The sequence below is a fragment of the Bos javanicus genome, chromosome 5, assembly GCF_032452875.1.
Source record: "Bos javanicus breed banteng chromosome 5, ARS-OSU_banteng_1.0, whole genome shotgun sequence".
Lineage (NCBI taxonomy): Eukaryota > Metazoa > Chordata > Mammalia > Artiodactyla > Bovidae > Bos > Bos javanicus.
In genome coordinates this window covers 11,190,153-11,209,250 of record NC_083872.1, presented here as the reverse complement: position 1 = coordinate 11,209,250, position 19,098 = coordinate 11,190,153, and the positions used below count along the sequence as shown (strand labels likewise).

The following is a 19,098-nucleotide window of genomic DNA, read 5'->3' as shown; positions in this document are numbered from 1 at the left end:
ACTTCTTAGGCAATTTGTGGCTTCTCCTTAACTCTTCACTGCTACCCCTTCTCCCTTGGGGTCTTCACTTTTCATAAATTCCTCTTATGTTCCAGTGAGCTGGAGGTAGAATTTGTTGCTGTAGCCAGGCTGCAAAGCCTCCTTGTTTCCTCCCTTTATTGCTTGCAGCAACTCGGGACTGGGGCAGTAATAGTTTTCTCTCAGTTGCTTTGTTTGAAATCCCTTAGAAGGCTAAACAGAAACAAAGATGGTGCCAAAGGATATTATTTCAGAGAGCCAGGGGGAGTTGACCAAATACTCTAAAACTTGCATGGAAATTCTACATGAGTTTAGAAAAAAAAAAAGCAAAATAAAAGAATGTGATTCAAAAACCCTCCATATAAAAGTAAAGGCATTTACATGGGAGATTTCAGCAATACCTGCAGACATTTTTGGTCATCACGACTGGGAAAGGGGTGCAAGTAATGAATGAGAGCAGAAATGCCGCTAAGAACCCTACAGTGTCCATGACAGCTCCCCACAACAGAACTACCTGACCTAAAACGTCAACAGTGTCAAGGCCGGGAAACCTTGCCCTCCAGTCTACCTCCCTTCAAATCACTAACAAATAAAAGCCCTCCCCCAGAGCAAGAATAAGTCTCCTTCAGTCCACAATACCCAAATACTTTTTTTTTTATTTTATTTTTTAACTTTACAATATTGTATTGGTTTTGCCATATATCAAAATGAATCCACCACAGGTATACACATGCTCCCCATCCTGAACCCTCCTCCCTCCTCCCTACCCATACCATCCCTCTGAGTCGTCCCACTGCACCAGCCCCAAGCATCCAGTATCGTGCATCGAACCTGGACTGGCGACTCGTTTCATATATGATATTATACATGTGTCAATGCCATTCTCCCAAATCATCCCACCCTCTCCCTCTCCCATGGGAATGCAAACTAGTACAGCCACTATGGAGAACAGTGTGGCGATTCCTTAAAAAACTGGAAATAGAACTGCCTTATGATCCAGCAATCCCACTGCTGGGCATATACACTGAGGAAACCAGAATTGAAAAAGACATGTGTACCCCAATGTTCACTGCGGCACCGTTTATAATATCCAGGACATGGAAACAACCCAAATACTTTTATAATTACTTAGGACATCTCATTTCTACCCTAATATTGGAAGAAAAGAATCTCATAACTTATCTGCCAATATCATGATTCACCTGAGAACCACCCAGATGGGGGGAAAAAAAACCTAAAAAAGAGCGAATAAGGGAAATGAATGAGCATGTACAAAGACCTTTAAAGGGCCAGGAGTGCCTGAGGGAGTGTAAGGATATCTAGGGTGAAAAAGAGTTGTATTCATGGCCAAGAGCATTGGGGAATGAAGCTTGGAGGGAGGCTGGGATCAGATTCCAAAGTGTCTTATACATCACAGGAATCCAGATTCTGCTCTCTAAATAACAGTAGTTTTTAAAGAAGAGGTTTGTACATGGGGGTAGAGTAATAAGTCGTTTCTTAGGAAGAAAATCTTAGTGTCATCTTGGTGGCAATGTGTGAGTCAGAAGGCGAGGGGACCGCTCCAACAGCACAAGAGTTGGAGAGAGTGGCCAGGTGATGCCAGCATGGACGGAAAATGAAGGCCAGAGACAGTAAAAGCACACTATTAGAGATTCGTTGACCTCTTCCTTTAAAATAAGGTCCCATTTCCAGTTTATTTCTGTGTATGATGTTAGGGAGTGTTCTATTTTCATTCTTTTACATATGGTTTTCCAGTTTTCCCAGCACCACTTATTGAAGAGGCTGTCTTTTTTCCATTGTATATTCTTGCCCTCTTTGTCATAGATTAAGTGACCACATGTGCGTGGGTTTATCTCTGGGATTTCTGTCCAATTCCATGGATCTAGACAGTGTCATACACAGTGAGGGAAGTCAGAAAGAGAAAAAAATATCATATGTTAATGCATATATGTAGAATCTAGAAAAATGGTATAGATAATCTCATTTGCAAAGCAGAAACAGAGACATACACGTAGAGAACAAACATATGGATATCAAGAGGGAAAGGGGTGGGGTGAGAAGAACAGGGAGTTTGGAACTGATACATATAGCCTTTTGATGTTTGCTGTCATTGAGTTGCTAAGTCAAGTCCAACCAACTCTTTTGCAACTCCATGGACTACAGCCAGCCAGGCTCCTCTGTCCATGGGATTTCCCAGGCAAGAATACTGGAGTGGGTTGCCATTTCCTTCTCCTCACCTAGGGATTGAACCCATGTCTAAGGCATTTACCACTGAGCGACCTGGGAAATGCTACATGATTGATACTATACATAAAATAAACAACTGATGGGAACATACAGTGTAGCCTGGTGAGCTAAATGGGAGGGAAATCCAAAAGGGAGGGGATATTTCTATATATATGACTGATTCATTTTGTATGCAGTAGAAGCTAACACAACATTGTAAAGCAACTATAATGCAATAAAAATGTTTAAAAATAATAAAATGAGTATCTTTTAGTATTGTAAAATATAAAGAATAAAAACAATTTAAGTGAGTAAACACACATCTATTTACAGTGTGCACTAAAAGTACAATAACATGTCAATGAATTAAGAGAATTAAGGCTATGCAATGAGAATGTATGCTGTTTAAATTAATTTCTGTATGATTTCCAAAGAACATGTATAGAAAGTTAATAATATTACCTGTTCCAGGACTTCTTGATAGGTAATAGTGGCTTTAGTGTTTGTAACAGGACTGTCATAAATGATAGCAATCTTATCTCCTTTACCATTTTCAATATGACGATCGATGGCATTGTAACAAATGTTCAGCATCCCTTCCACAAACCTGAAAAATAATTGGAAAGTCAAAGTGAATGACTCTTTTCGAAACATAAACGTTGCTTAACTAGGTTTCTGTAGTTCTAGTTTGGCGAGCTGCCCTTAAAACAGTGTTTTCCCAGGCATGTTATACCAAGTAATGATGGCTGTAAACTATTTAAGATGGTACAGAAGTGACATTTTGATTTTAATAAATATGTGCTTATTTTCATGTGCACTAGAAGAAAACATACCTCGCACTTCAAGGGGGGCTTCCCTTGTGGCTCAGACGGTTAAGAATCCTCCTGCAAGGTGGGAGACCTGGGTTCAGTCCCTGGGTTGGGAAGATCCCCTGGAGAAGGAATGGCTACCCACTCCTGTATCCTGGCCTGGAGAATCCCATGTACTATACAGTCCATGGGGTCACAAAGAGTCGGACACGACTGAGTGACTTTCATTTCACTCACTTCACTTCAAGGTGACAATTTTGTGGATATTATTGCTTAGGATGAAACCAGAGTATACAGCACCAAAATAATCTACTTTACATGAAATGAATTGTAACCAACCGCAGCACAGATGCACAAAGTTGAGAGGGCAAATAGTAGACGCATGACTGAAGTCTGGGTCTCTGCTATAAAAAGACAGACTTACTGGAAAGAAATCAATTCTTCTTTGAAATATTTATATTCCTTGAAAGATATATATTTGTTTCAATTAAATGTAATACCCCCAATTTCACAAAGTATAGGGTAAGTTCTTTTCAGAATTTTGAGACGCTTCATAATTTGAATAAGCAATCAACATGTACATATGGTTAATAAATTTTTTAAACTTCTCAATTCACTACCTTATCTCTTAATTGCTGAGTGCATCCCTTGGAAAACACAGATATAATGTAGATAGATGGAGATAATTTTTAAGAAAATATAACTCATTTCCCTGAGAATTGATTTTTCCACTTTTTTAGGAAGAGAATGTTAGATAAAAAATACAAGTACAGTAATGGTTCATTTGTTCCAACATCAGACTAGCAAATATTATAAAAATGCAAAATAATAGGAAAATATTGAAGCAACAAGAAAAAGTCCCCTTATAAAACTGAGTGTCACCATCAGGTACTCATTCAAATAGCCCTGTGTGAAAGGAAGCAGGTAATACACCTATAGATACAGTGGCAGCAATAAGAAATAACAGATACAGAAGGCAGTAGGAGGAGGGATCATTTAATCAGCATCAAATGAGGCTGCACGCATCAGTGATGGTGAAAATGATGACCTTACAGTACAGCACAATGAGTAATTAACACAATGATTCTGAATTGCCAAGTGCAACAGATTCCACGTTTGTTCAAAAACACGGTCTCTTCTCCTCGCCTCTTCTATTAAAAATACTTTGTCTCTTCCTCTTGCCTCCGTTTTCATCAGTGGAGAATACTTCCCCTGACTTTGGGGCCATCCATGTGACTAGCTTTGGCTATCAGCAGACAAGAGGCATGCACTTACTTGAAAGCACTTGACACAGCAGATATAATTAGGCTCGCTTTCCAGCACCTCTACCCTCTCCTGGAGGAGAGCCTCCAGGCATTCCTGCTGCCTCCTCTTCAGCCTGGAGCCCGGAATGAATATTTGCAGGTGGAAGCAGAGCCCAGAAAGAAGCAAGGAGCCCAACTCAGCCAGATAGATAGATATCTGAAAGCAACATTTCCAGTCATACCGATCCCATGACAACCTACAGATTAACTGATGAATGAGCGACTTCCCTTTCACTTTTCACTTTCATGCATTGGAGAAGGAAATGGAAACCCACTCCAGTGTTCTTGCCTGGAGAATCCCAGGGATGGCAGAGTCTGGTGGGCTGCCGTCTCTGGGGTTGTGCAGAGTCGGACACGACTGAAGCGACTTTGCAAGCATCTTCTGACTCAGATTTTTGTGGAGATATGAAGCATAATTATGGCCATAATTAACTAACACATCAAGAGAAAAGTAAAAAACGTTTACTCAGGCTTAAGTTCCAGCTCCTCATTAGGCCTCAAAGAAGGACCTCCTTACCACTGAGCTAGGGTCAAAGTTCAGGCTCCCACTAGGCTTCCAGTACATCATTCTGGCTCCCAGGGGGAATGGCATCCAGGCTCCCACTAGGCTTCCATTACATCATCCTGGCTCCCAGGGGGAATGGCATCCAGGCTCCCACTAGGCTTCCATTACATCATCCTGCCATCCAGGGGGAATGGTACCTCACTAAGACTCCCCACATGGACTCCACTGACACTGCCAGGGCCAACAGCCTCCTTACCTCTTTATCTCAGCTGTAATGAAAGTTCCGATTCCTGATAAAACCTTTTCTGATACCGCTAGGGGAGCTGGCAATGTTTAGGGTACCCTTGACACACCCTGGCAAAGTAGAAGCCTAGATTCCTCACCATCTTTTCACTGGTGAGGATGGGATGGGGATCCCAGTTTGCTGTACTGTTTGACTGGATTAGGGTGGTGACTGTCCAAAGATGTCCCATCTTGGCAGGCTGCCCTTCCCTACCCTTTTTTATTTTGGGTGTAGGGGGGAGGGATCCAAAGAGAAAATTTGCTGGTACTTTTTTTCTACATCCATTGGCATTTCTGAATTGCCACCTTCTCCAGTGCTCAGTCTAGGATAATATAAGCAAAAAAGAAAACTTGGGGAATTCAAGTGTCATGTCATTTCTCCGGTCCCAAATCTGAGCTGATCTGGTTTCTTCTCTTTTCCTTTCAGAGTCTTCTTATGTGTGTTTTATACATAATGTCCTATGTTTTTAGCTATATTTAATGGAATGAATAGGAAAAAGTACATTTTGTCCACCTTGTCATGAAAGTCTCTAAGTAATATTTATTAATAGCTTACTCTAGACCAATATTTCATGTGTATTAAGTCATCTAATCAAAAAACAACCCTAGGGACCCTTGTGCACTGTTACTCAGAATGTAAATTTGTTCTGCCACTATGAAAAACAGTATGGAGGCACCTCAAAAAATTAAAAACACAACTACCATAAAATCTAGCAATTCCATTTCTGGGTATTTACCAGAAGAAAACAAAAGCATTAATTCAAAAAGATATATACACCCTTATGTTCACTTCATCATTATTTACAATAGCCAAGATATAGAAGGCACCCAAAATTCACCTATACTCAAAGAACTTTGTTTTTTTTTTTTTCCTCCAATTATTTTCAAATTTTGGGTGGCTTAAAATGTAAATTATTTGCACACTAGCATTTTCTTTTTTAAGTATGCCCTTAGAGAAATTTAAAGAATTTTAAGGCACCCTTTGGGACAGACAGGAAAGAAATTCAAACAGAAGGAAAGGCCTGCAAGCAATAATAAGCAAGAACTGTTGAATGGAGTGACATGTTGGCGTGGCTCCAGAGGTGGTTACAGGTAATGAATATACTGCTATAAACTGGCTAAACTTAAGGGCTGGATTACTGCGGATAACGGGACCAAGTGACCTGCAAAAGGCCTCACAGCTCAAAGATCTGATTACTCTACTATTACAAGATTTTATTTCATTTCAAATCAAATCATTTCAGTAAAGATCAACTGGATGCCTTCTATGTGCTGTCTCTTCACTACCCCTTCTAAAAATTTATGAGATTTTAAATGGTTTGTCAGCCCAGATTATTAAAATCACTAATGCTCACTGTAGAAATTCCAGAAAATCTACTATGGAGTATTTTCTTTTATTTTTTTTACATGTAAATATTTTGCCTCTGTTTAAGAACACATTATAAGTTTTTTCCAATGACCTGAAAAATTCTCAAAACATGCTTAATCAAGGCATTATATTCCATTCAATTGCTGTTCAAAAATAGCTTCTGCAGCACTATTTAAGCACAAAGTTCCCTTGCATTGTGGCAAATTGCTTTTCACAATGCTGTCATTATTTTAAATGATCCCAGGATGATGTTTCTTTTACAGAAACATTGGTCACATTGCTTTTTATTATGTATGCCAACAAGATTCCTACAATCACACACACACATACACACACACACTTTCACACACCAAATGACCAAATTGCTTTCTGGACATGTTGAATCAATTTATATTACCATCAGCATTACCTGGAAGTTCATTTTATCACACTACTCTAAACACAGATTGTTCTCAATTTTCTTCAATTTTAGAAGTAAAAAACTGTTTTAGTTTTGCTTCATGTGACTACTAGTATTAAACACAATGCCTTGCCAATTTTTAAATGCTCTTTATATAGGATATTGAATTTAAGTCTAACATTTATAAATTATTTTAATTTATTCACAAATTTTAATTTATGGTATTTCCTTCTGAAAGACATGGGAATACCAGACCACCTGATCTGCCTCTTGAGAAATTTGTATGCAGGTCAGGAAGCAACAGTTAGAACTGGACATGGAACAACAGACTGGTTCCAAATAGGAAAAGGAGTTCGTCAAGGCTGTATATTGTCACCCTGCTTATTTAACTTATATGCAGAGTACATAATGAGAAATGCTGGACTGGAAGAAACACAAGCTAGAACCAAGATTGCCGGGAGAAATATCAATAACCTCAGATATGCAGATGATACCACTCTTACGGCAGAAAATGAAGAGGAACTAAAAAGCCTCTTGATGAAAGTGAAAGAGGAGAGTGAAAAAGTTGGCTTAAAGCTCAACATTCAGAAAATGAAGATCATGGCATCCGGTCCCATCACTTCATGGGAAATAGATGGGGAAACAGTGGAAACAGTGTCAGACTTTATTTTTCTGGGCTCCAAAATCACTGCAGATGGTGATTGCAGCCATGAAATTAAAAGACGCTTACTCCTTAGAAGGAAAGTTATGACCAACCTAGATAGCATATTCAAAAGCAGAGACATTACTTTGCCAACAAAGGTTCGTCTAGTCAAGGCTATGGTTTTTCCTGTGGTCATGTATGGATGTGAGAGTTGGACTGTGAAGAAAGCTGAGCACTGAAGAATTGATGCTTTTGAACTGTGGTGTTGGAGAAGACTCTTGAGAGTCCCTTGGACTGCAAGGAGATCCAACCAGTCCATTCTGAAGGAGATCAGCCCTGGGATTTCTTTGGAAGGAATGATGCTAAAGCTGAAACTCCAGTACTTTGGCCACCGCATGCGAAGAGTTGACTCATTGGAAAAGACTCTGATGCTGGGAGGGATTGGGGGCAAGAGGACAAGGGGACGACAGAGGATGAGATGGCTGGATGGCATCACTGACTCGATGAACATGAACCTGGGTGAACTCCAGGAATTGGTGATGGACAGGGAGACCTGGCGTGCTGTGATTGATGGGGTCGCAAAGAGTCGGACACAACTGAGCGACTGTTCTGATCTGAACAGAAAAATATTTTAAATTCATATGTCATCAAATAAATTCACAATTTTCCATCACAATTTCCCCTCTAAGATAATTCATATTACTCTCTTCTGATTTAATTTTTTTATACTGATGTCTTAAAGGTATTATTAACATATTTATATACATATATAATCTGTGTGTAAAATCTGTTATATATTATATTTTAATGCTTATATTATGATATATAAGCCTCCCAGGTGGTGCTAGTGGTAAAGAACCTGCCTACCAATACAGGAGACACAATAGACTTGGGATCGATCCCTGGGTCAGGAAGATTCCCTGGAGGAGGGCAAGGCAACCAACTCCAGTAGTCTTGCCTGGAGAATCCCATGGACAGAGAAGACTGGCAGGCTCCAGTCCATGGAGTCACAAAGAGTCAGACACAGCTTAAATGACTTGGCATGCACTATGATACATGTGTTATATGTGTATATATATAGATATATATATATTTTGATATGGCAGTACAGTTAAATTTGTTTATTCATCAACAAATTGCCAAGCATCGTTTTTTTTGACTAATCCTGTTTTCATTCATTTGTGATGCTCCAATATTCCCAAATTTATTAGTATTTCATGTATCACACAGAAACACACATATATTTGTGTGTATGAACATATATATATGGACATCAGCATCTGTATCAGGCATATACAGCCCCTAGACATAACCTCTGGAATGTTCTGCCAATACAGTCTTTGAATAGCTCTCTTTTTAAACTCAGATTTAATCCTGCTGCAAAGAGGAAAAAACTTCATATTCTTTATCCTACCCAACCCCTGCCCTGAATTTCTTCTGCAGAAAATTGGAAGCAATCTGAAATTGCCATATCTACCTGAATAAGAGAGAAAATATAAAACTAAAATAAAATTGAAATCAATATGGAACCCCTAGAAAATGGTGCTACCACTAGATCAGAAAAGTGGAAAAATTTTTAATTTATAAAACAGATAGGATCAATGACTGGTAAATCCAGAAATCATGAGAAACATGGCAGACCCATAGAATTTGTGACATTTTATATACTGCTAAGTTAAAATAAAAAAATAAAAAAGGAGGAGCAGAAAAATGTATACAGCCCTACCACAGAATACATTCATAAGGAACCTATAAATACTAAGCAGGAAATACAAACACTTATCAGAAAACCTGTCTTTTAATAAAGCTCTGAAATAACTCCCAGATCAGAGGGAGGTAGGAATAAAGAATGGGTCACTGGTGTTTAGATGGAAAATTAATAATAATCAAACACACTCACTCACATGCATCATGCAAAAGTTTACCTTTCTAGAGTCTTTCTGAAACAAGTATAATCTCTGCATGCATAATTGTCCTGAAGATTTAAGACCTGTAAAATAGGAACAACGCTCTACATAACTTCCAAGAGGCCCAGAAACTCTGTATACCACTGCCACCTGGCAATTCCCTCTTCTCCCTGAAAAATTATAGAAAGAAGGACTGTAGCAATCAAAACCTGCATCCACTGATGAGTGAATATGGATCCTTACTTGGATTTTGAAATGTTCTCCACTCAGCTACCTGCTATACCTCACACTCAGATGAGCACGTTTGGGTGTACGTGTGTGTGTGTGTGTGTGTGTGTGTGTGTATTATGTGTTTATGTGTGCATAAAATAGAAGACAAGATAAAGTCGAGGTGTGGGGAGGGTGGGGAGGGCATATTCTCAACATAACTAACAAGTAAGTATGTGTTAGTTGCTCAGTCGTGTCCAACTCTTTGGGACCTGATGGACTGTAACCCGCCAGGCTCTTCTCTCCATGGAATTCTCCAGGCAAGAATACTGGAGTAGGTAACCATTCCCTTCTCCAGGGGATCTTCCCAACCCAGGGATCAAACTCAGGTCTCTTGCACTGCAAGCAGATTCTTTACCATTTGAGTTACCTAGGAAGCCCTAACTAACAAGGGGAAAGGTACATTTGCAACTTGAGTAATATTCAAAGTGCTCCTACGAGTCAATAAGAAAAAAAAAATTTTTAATCTAATAGACAAAGAATTTCAGCACACTATCCACAGAGGAAAAATATAATAGCTAAAAAGCATAAAAATGGTACTCAGTCCTACAAACATCAGAAAAATGAACATTAAAACAATAATGAGAAGTCATTTTTCTACACTGAAAGTGAAAGTGAAGTCTCTCAGTCACGCCGACTCTTTGCGACCCCATGGACTATAGCCCACCAGTGTCCTCCATCCATGGAATTTTCCAGGCAAGAGTCCTGGAGTGGGGTGCCATTTCCTTCTCCCGGGGATCTTCCCGAGCCAGGGACTGAACCCAGGTCTCCAGCATTGTGGGCAGAGGCTTTATCGTCTGAGCCAACTGGTATAAAAAATATAGTATACACACTGTTGGTGATAGTAAAGAGAAACTGGCATTCTCACATAAAGTAGGTGACCAAGTAAATTAGTTCAGCAATTTAGGAATATGCATACAGACACACACACACATACAAAATGTACTTTTAACATAGCCATAGCAAGTTGCATACATGTTCATCTCTGTGTTGCATAAAAGCACAAGAAGTCTAGAAAAATGGACAGGAAAATATTAACAGTGATAAACTCTGCGTAAGAGAAAGTTGAGGGACAGAATGGAGAAGGGATAGTCTATATTTTTATATGATAAATACTTCCTGTGTTATTTAATTTTCATGAGCATGTATTTATATATTGAATAGATGATTTAAATATATTTCAGTCAGTTCAGTCACTCAGTTGTGTCTGACTCTTTGTGACCCCATGAATCGCAGCATGCCAGGCCTCCCTGTTCATCGCCAACTCCCAGAGTTCACTCAGACTCACGTCCATCGAGTCAGTGATGCCATCCAGCCATCTCATCCTCTGTCGTCCCCTTCTCCTCCTGCCCCCAATCCCTCCCAGCATCAGAGTCTTTTCCAATGAGTCAATTCCTCGCATGAGGTAGCCAAAGTACTGGAGTTTCAGCTTTACCATCATTCCTTCCAAAGAAATCCCAGGGCTGATCTCCTTCAGAATGGACTGGTTGGATCTCCTTGCAGTCCAAGGGACTCTCAAGAGTCTTCTCCAACACCACAGTTCAAAAGCATCAATTCTTCGGCGCTCCGCCTTCTTCACAGTCCAACTCTCACATCCATATATGACCACAGGAAAAACCATAGCCTTGACTAGACGAACCTTTGTTGGCAAAGTAATGTCTCTGCTTTTGAATATGCTATCTAGGTTGGTCATAACTTTTCTTCTAAGGAGTAAGCGCCTTTTAATTTCATGGATGCAGTCATCATCTGCAGTGATTTTGGAGCCCCAAAAAATAAATATATTTAAATAACTTTAAATAATTTGTCTAGATGGCTTTTCTCCTGATCTGACTGAATCATCAACTCTGTAATCAGCATAGCTACCATTAGTAAAAAATTTTTATAACAAAAACATCTTTTTAAAATATTCTTCTGGTAAAAAAGAAGCATTGCTTACATATATGATAACATCTAAACTCAGTTTATTATTCTGTTCCTCCATAATATTTGTGGTCCCCTGTTTGGTGCCATGTGTTTCTGAATTCAGGTAATATAAAATGTTTCTGTGCTTACTGGATACTGTAGGTAAACCAAATTTTGATATTATTTAATTTTAAAAGAATGAGAGTCTTTATAACTATATGTATATTTATTTAGCCACAGAGCATAGCTTATTAAATAGCCATTACAGATGTGTTTCCTCTTCCCATCTCACCGTCCCCAGTTCCAGCTAAACTTTAGGAAGTGAAAAATACAAAGCAGCTGGGAAAATGATTGTAAGAATTTAATAGCTGTATTTGAATGACTTAAATATTTTAGAGTCAAGTACAAAATAAAAATTATCTGATTATTGTTTAATAAAATTTCTTAAAGATATTTAAATGAAAAAAAAAAAAGAAACCAAAATTTGGGCCATAAAAACTTTGTTCTTTTTATTTTTTTTCACCAGAATTAACCTCAAGCAGCTGAAGAGTCAATAATAAATAGCTAGATAGAACCTTGAAATCACATAAAGATATCTGTCATAAATTTGTGTCATTATTCCTGCTGTCCACTATGATTTTGGCTGTCCTCATTCCAAGCACTTGTAGGACTGCACTTTCATATCCACTTGAAATGAAGTATAACTGCATGGCTTGCTGTGGCCCATGAAATGGCAAGAGAGGTAATATACGGAGTCTTCAAGAGCAAATGCAAGCTGACAACTTCTCCTCCTCCCTGCCACAAGGATACTCCAAATGGAACTGCACTATCAGCCTATATCCCTGAGTTAGGATGGATGACATGGAGCAAATCTCCTGGGTAACCCAAAATAAACCTGTAATATGAGTGAGATACACCTGGGCTATTTTAAAACACAGAGATTTGAGGGCTGTTTATTCCTGCAGGATGACTTAATCTATCCTGATACAAATCTTGAGATCTAGACACTTTCACAAATGCAAACTAGCTTTAAAAATTGTCCTATTTTATAATTTAAGAGCCAATGGAATGAATTCTAGGACAAACGAAATGGGAGAAATCTCAGCTAGTGTAATTCTGTAGCGGTAATGTTAGATTCCTTGAAAAGAAGTCAGAGATGAGCTATTATCAGTGTCTGAGCTCACAAAGGCAGGACTAAGGGGGGCTCTGGAGAGAAGAAACATCTTGAAATTCCTTCTAGATTTCCTGAAGACAATTTACTACTTTTCTTTGCCTCTTTCTCATCAACCCCTGCTAGCTTATATCTGGCATAAAATCTTAGACTTAGCTCTTCAGAAAAAATCTGCCTTGAGTTGTATTCTTCTTCTGTTTCTTCACTTCAGCTTACCCTGAGTCTTCCCTGTCGTTCCTAATAGCTGATTCTAGCCAATGGTGTATTTGACTTCAGCTTTTTCATCATATGAGTTAGACTGGAGTGTGTACTTGGCCCACACCGTGAGCTAAGGTGCTGACTGTGAATGGATGTCTGAAATTTTTTTCAGAAGCAGGGAGCCTAACAAGTTTCATGGTCTTGATCTCTTGAAGCCAGAAAGAGCTAGTGGCAAATGTGTATATGATTCTTCTGTTCCCATCAGTTCTCATCACCACCACCCTTCACTTTGTTTAAAGGCTAACTTTCCTTTTTAAGGATGTATTTATTAAGTCAATCTTCAAACATTACAAAAGGAAAAAGAAACTCTGACACTCAAAAAAATAATAATCCTTGTTTCAGAAGGGGAAATTGATAGAAATTTATTCTGTGAATCTGATTATCCAGCAATGAAAAGTTAAATCAGTAAAGTCTAAAATGTTCCTCTCAATTCTACCACTGCCTCCCATGCCAAGAATAACATTTAATAAAGCAATGCTTTTAACAGGGTGGCCTATGAAACTCTTTCACAAACTACAATATTTCAGTTTCCATGAAATAACTATTGAAAGCTTCCTCCAGCAAAACCATATTTAGTGGTGACAATGTTGTAACCCTCTCTATATACTCAGCTACTGATTTCTCTACTCTGTAAATTTTCATTACTAAATAACTGGAAAGTCTAACTTATAATTTACCTTCTGATATGAGCTTTCTTCCTTGGATCAAATTATAATTTCCTTCTTTGAAGATCTCCTATGGGGGTCTTCATTTCATCATAGTTTCAGGGGAAAAAAAGAAACTCCAAGCTCTTTTTCAAAAATTAAATAAACCAGAAGCAACATACTGAAAACAATTTGATGATGGTGAATACATTTAGTTATCTGTATACGGAAATACTGAATCTATAAACTAAAATAATAAAAAACATATAATTTTTATAATAATTCATTATTTTTTAAGACGACTACAGCTGATTACAGTCTCCTCTATTAACTGTCAATAATACTTTTAAAACATTTTTCTATCCGAAAATTTTAACAATAAATAATCTGTTGTTGATTAGCTGAGACTGTGAAGGAAGGGGAAAAAGTATAACTGGGTACATGTTCTCTACGCTGAAAGGCAGACTAATTTGCAATAACTATAATAAGAAGCAAAATGTGGCAAATTTCCTGACAGAAGTACAAACCAAGTATGATGAAAGCACAGCAAAAAGAGATTAATTCCAACCATGGACATGTGTAAGGAGTGGTGGATGTTGAAATGAATGTAGTAAGCCTGGGCTTTAAGGTCAAAAGACCAGAGTTCAAATCTCAGACATGTCATTTACAAGTTGCATGAATGCAGACATATTAACATATCTAAGTCTTTCTTCAATCACCTATGAAACTAGAAAAATAAAATGAAAACCAACTACATCGCCCTTACTCTATATCAACATAATACTATGAGCATTTAATACAAATTAATTTAATTATCCCAAAAATGTTATGTGTATACTAATATCCCCATTTTACAGATGAGGAAACTGAGGTACACAGAGTTTATGTGGCCTATGTCTGGTCCATAGTGAAGTCCGACAAGCTGGAACTGGATGTCAGGATGTCACACGCTGGGTCACAAACACTATTCTATGTGGATAAGTTAATGTGAGAGAAATCTAAATCCACCATGAGTACCATTTTATACACATTTCATTGACCCCTTTCAATAACCCTATGAGGTGATTACCATCACTACATACATTGACAAGTGATGATCTGACTTCGATGAATTATGAAAGAACAGTTCTGTGCCAGTGGGTACAATGAACTGCAGCAGGAACAGGAGAGGGGACTAATGAGATTTTTTGCAGTAATCAAGTACTGGGATGATAAAGATGGAAAGGAAGGAGAGATCTGAGAAATACAGAAGAATGAAAAGAAAATGTTTTAGGAAGTGAAACCAGGGCTCGAGAAGGGTCAGCAAATTCTGGCCACATGCCAGATCTGGCCCACCACTTCTTTGTATAAATAAAGCTTTATTGAAACACAGTCACACATAGTTGTTTATATATTTTCCGTAGCTGCTTTTGTTTGACAACAGTAGAATTAAGTGGTTGCAATGAAGCCTATCTAGCGTGAAAAGCCAAATATTTACCATTTTGCCCCTTAAAGAAAAATTCTGCCAATCTTTACTCCAGAGAAGCCCTGTCCAACAGAAATTTCTGTGATGATGCAACTGTACTATATCTCCACTGCTCAACAGAATAGCCACTAGCCACAAGTGGCTGGCTAAATTTAAACTAATTAAAACACAAATTTAAAATGTAGTTCCTCAGTCACACTTACCACCTTTCAAATACTCAAGAGCCATATTAGCTATGTAAATTAAATTTTATTTAATTCTAACTAAACGAATTTCAGTAACCACGTGTGGCTATAGGCTACCATCCTGGACAACAGAGCCATGGGGAATTTCAGAGGTAGAGATGGTCCTCAGAGTCAAATACTAAAGAGAGATCAAACAAGGTAAGGACTTGAAGTCAATACGTAGAATTAAGCAACAAATTGATACTGATGAATATTTGGAAGAGGAATCTGGGTCGAGTGACGAGGCCTGAGGCCACCTTTCAGTGGACGCAGGAGTGTAAGGGAAAAGAGGACTTGGAAAACAGACCACAAGGCAAGACTTTATGATGTGAAGACAAGTTTCTCTTTATTTATGCCGATCTTTCAGCTGGATTGTATTCAAAGAGAAGGGCAAAACGTGAAGGTAGCTGAAGGGAGAAGGACAGAACACCAGTGGAAATGCTGTTTGTTTTTTAATGGCACTGGCAAGTGGGAAAGTGAAAAACAGGGCAAAGTTCAGGTTCTGTTTTATAAGTGCATCAGTGCTGTGGAAAGAAGAGATGTGTGTTTGGGGTGGGAGCATAACAAGAGCTAAGGCAAGAAAGACCCGTGGAAGCCTTACCTTAAAGGCCTGGAGTACCTTGTCAAGGAAGGGGAGGCCTTTTAAAGGGAATGCCCTGTTCAGAATGGGATTTCAGGTCACAGTGGGAGGCAAACAAGGAAAGATAATCAGTTCGGATCTATTGACTAGCCTAGAAAATCACAGGAAGTAAAGAAAAAAAGAAAATAAGGTGGTGAAGTGTAGAAACAAATCAAAGGAGCTTAAAGTAGGAAGAAGGGTGTATCAAAGAAAACTGAGGTCTTATCATCTCTGGGTATCAGGTTTCTGTTCTCTTTAAGGGAGACCTGAAATAAAAAAGAAAAATAAATACTTTTTGAAGTAAGAGAAGGAATAGCATAGGTTCTGAGTTTGGTCATTTAAACTGAGTTTGGTAAAGCATTTAATCCATGTGCTATCCCTTGAGAAAGACAATATTATATCTATCTTACAGATGAGAAATGAGGCTTAAAGAGGTCAAAAAGCTTCCCAGAATTATAAAACTAACACATTGCAGATTAGAACCCAATACTTTCCGACACCAGGGAAAATGTGAAGAATTTCCAGTTTTCTATGTCTGTATGCTAATTTGAGTAATTCTTATACCTTCACTAGACACCACGTCCTATGGGCATAGGCCATGTGCTAGCTCATTAATGTGAAGTCACTCATTCATGTCCGACTCTTTGTGAGCCCATAGACTGTAGTCTACCAGGCTTCTCAGTCCATGGGATTTTCCAGGCAAGAGTACTGGAGTGGGTTGCCATTTCCTTCTCCAGGGGATCTTCCCGAACCATGGATTGAACCCAGGTCTCCCGCATTGTAGACAGATGCTTTACCCTCTGAGCCACATTAATGGCATATTGCAAATGCTCAATTATTATTTTTAAATTAATGCTGCAAGTGTGAATGAATGTATATTGAAATAGCACTCTTCTGACACATTAACACAAATAAGAATAAGGGTTTCATGAGGTAACTGCTCAGCAAAAACAACGACTAGCTCAAAAGACTACTATTGGACACAGAGAAGGCTTTAAGCATTTTTAAGAGGGCATCATATTGCTTTTCTCGCACTGTGACATCTCATCTAAGTTACAGGTACTTGGCCTTGGACAGTATCAACTGACTGTTCCAGGAAACCCTCCAAATTGGGTAATTGCTTACTTGGGGCAGCATAATAACCTCATGCTCATTTAACCACTAAGGATATTGTGTTTGTAAAAGAAGCTGGAAAGCACATCTCTCTATAGGACAATATTTTAACAGAGAAACCTAACATAAAGTGAGAGGTGCTCTTTAGCCCTATTGATAATGTCCACACTAGTAAATACACTCAGAACCTGGCCCCAGTCTACCAGCTTTCGCCACAAACTGTCCCACCTCAGCATGAAAGGACATGAAATAATGATCTACACCCTTGCCAGATCATCTCGGATTAAAACAGAGAGAACTGCCAGTAGTGAGAAATGCAGCCAACAGGAAAAAGAGTAAAAAGAAAGGCCTTCAAGAAATCAATACCTGTTATCTGAACTGGATCCATTGTCAATAGACAGAAAAGGCATGAATGAGTGATCCTAAAGAGCCCTAGGTTGTGAGTCATGCCTGGCAGCTAAATTCAAAGCAGAAGAAGAGGACACAATTTTATCTTGCTTGTTTTATTTTTATTCTAGAGGAAATGCAGGAAAAATGAAGAATTGAAGCAAAAGGGAGTAGGATTCAACTCAATTCAAAAAAGGAAAAGCTAAAATCAAAATTAAGTAAAGTTAAAGGTCAAATGTAAACGTTAAGATCAAGACATTAACATTTCAAAGCATAAATTTATTAAAATCTAAATATAATCCTCAATAAATATATATTTAAAAGTACATTCTAAAGGAAAGTTAACTTTATCAGTCAGCCCTTTTCAAGAGAACTACTTAGGGCACTCAGGAGCAGTGGTCCTCAGACAACCAACTCAGAAACAGATCACGATGAGCTCATAAGGAACAGAACTCCAAATCAGAGCAGGTTCCTGGAAAACCAGACCTACAGACCAGGATGCGCATGGAGACCTTAAGCAGGTAACCCTGAAATCTCCAAACCATCCAGAGAATCAGAGGGGGCCGAAGAGGGTGCACACTCTCCAATGCCAACCTGTATCTGATGGAAGAAAGAGAAGATGCCTTTTAGCATTTAATCCTGATGATAGTGATGACGTGATAAAGAAAGAACGTGATGACGTGATAAAAAAAAGGAAAGGACAGAAAGAAAGAAAGAGCAACCCCAGCACCCAAGGGAAGAAAAAGCCAATTTGATGACACGGTGTTATTTTGCTCTGGTTTTCATGCATTGGAGAAAGAACTGGCAACCCACTCCAGTGTTCTTGCCTGGAGAATCCCAGGGACGGGGCAGCCCAGTCTATGGGGTCGCATAGAGTCGGACACAACCGAAGCGACTTAGCAGCAGCAGCAGCAGCAGCAGGGAGAAATGGGAAGAAGAGAGAGGGAAAAGAGAGGATTGCAACTAATGTGCTCTAAACCTGAGGACTTCAGGGCTGTATTTTTTCTACGTTCACATTACGTCTTCATCGTAGCTATCCATTTCTTTCTCGTTAAGGCTATAACTCAGGCAGAATGACACTGCAATGTTCTGAGGAAATTGTCCTCTACAGTTGAGGCTCCCAGAAGGCAGACACCACATTTATTAACTCATTCTACACACTTAGCTCATGTCCACAGAGAAATGGTCTATACAAGCTCTTATTAAAGAGGAAGAATACAATCAATCATTTTAGAATGTCTAAAAAGAACTTTTCTTCCCATTGAGACTTCTAAATTATTCTGAGATTGTTTCTATAAAGACTATATAATTGGGGGAGATACACAGGGAGCATCAATTTTATTTTATTTCTTAAAATAAAATGATCTGAAACAAATGTGACACAATATTAAGATCTTAAAACACCCAATGTTCAGTCCACTAAATTATTATCTTTATTTATTCTCTAAATATCTCATAAGGAAAAAGGCTGTGGAGCCTTACAATATTTACTAATATTTTTGGAGAAAAATTTTGACAATATATATCAGAAAGCGTATAATTCCTCTTTGACTCAGAAATCTAAGAATTCATCTGCAAGAAGGAA

The 19,098-nt window shown here is 38.6% G+C and overlaps 1 protein-coding gene across 3 annotated transcripts in view; it reads right to left on the bottom strand.

Annotated features, from left to right (window-relative positions):
• ACSS3 (acyl-CoA synthetase short chain family member 3) overlaps positions 1 to 19,098 on the bottom strand; it is a 194,733-nt gene that overhangs the window by 161,272 nt on the left and 14,363 nt on the right. For all 3 annotated transcript variants that reach the window (XM_061415644.1, XM_061415642.1, XM_061415645.1), the window contains exon 2: positions 2,707 to 2,851. In XM_061415644.1, coding sequence (XP_061271628.1) covers positions 2,707 to 2,851 — 145 coding nt within the window. The remainder of the gene's footprint in view (positions 1 to 2,706; positions 2,852 to 19,098) is intronic.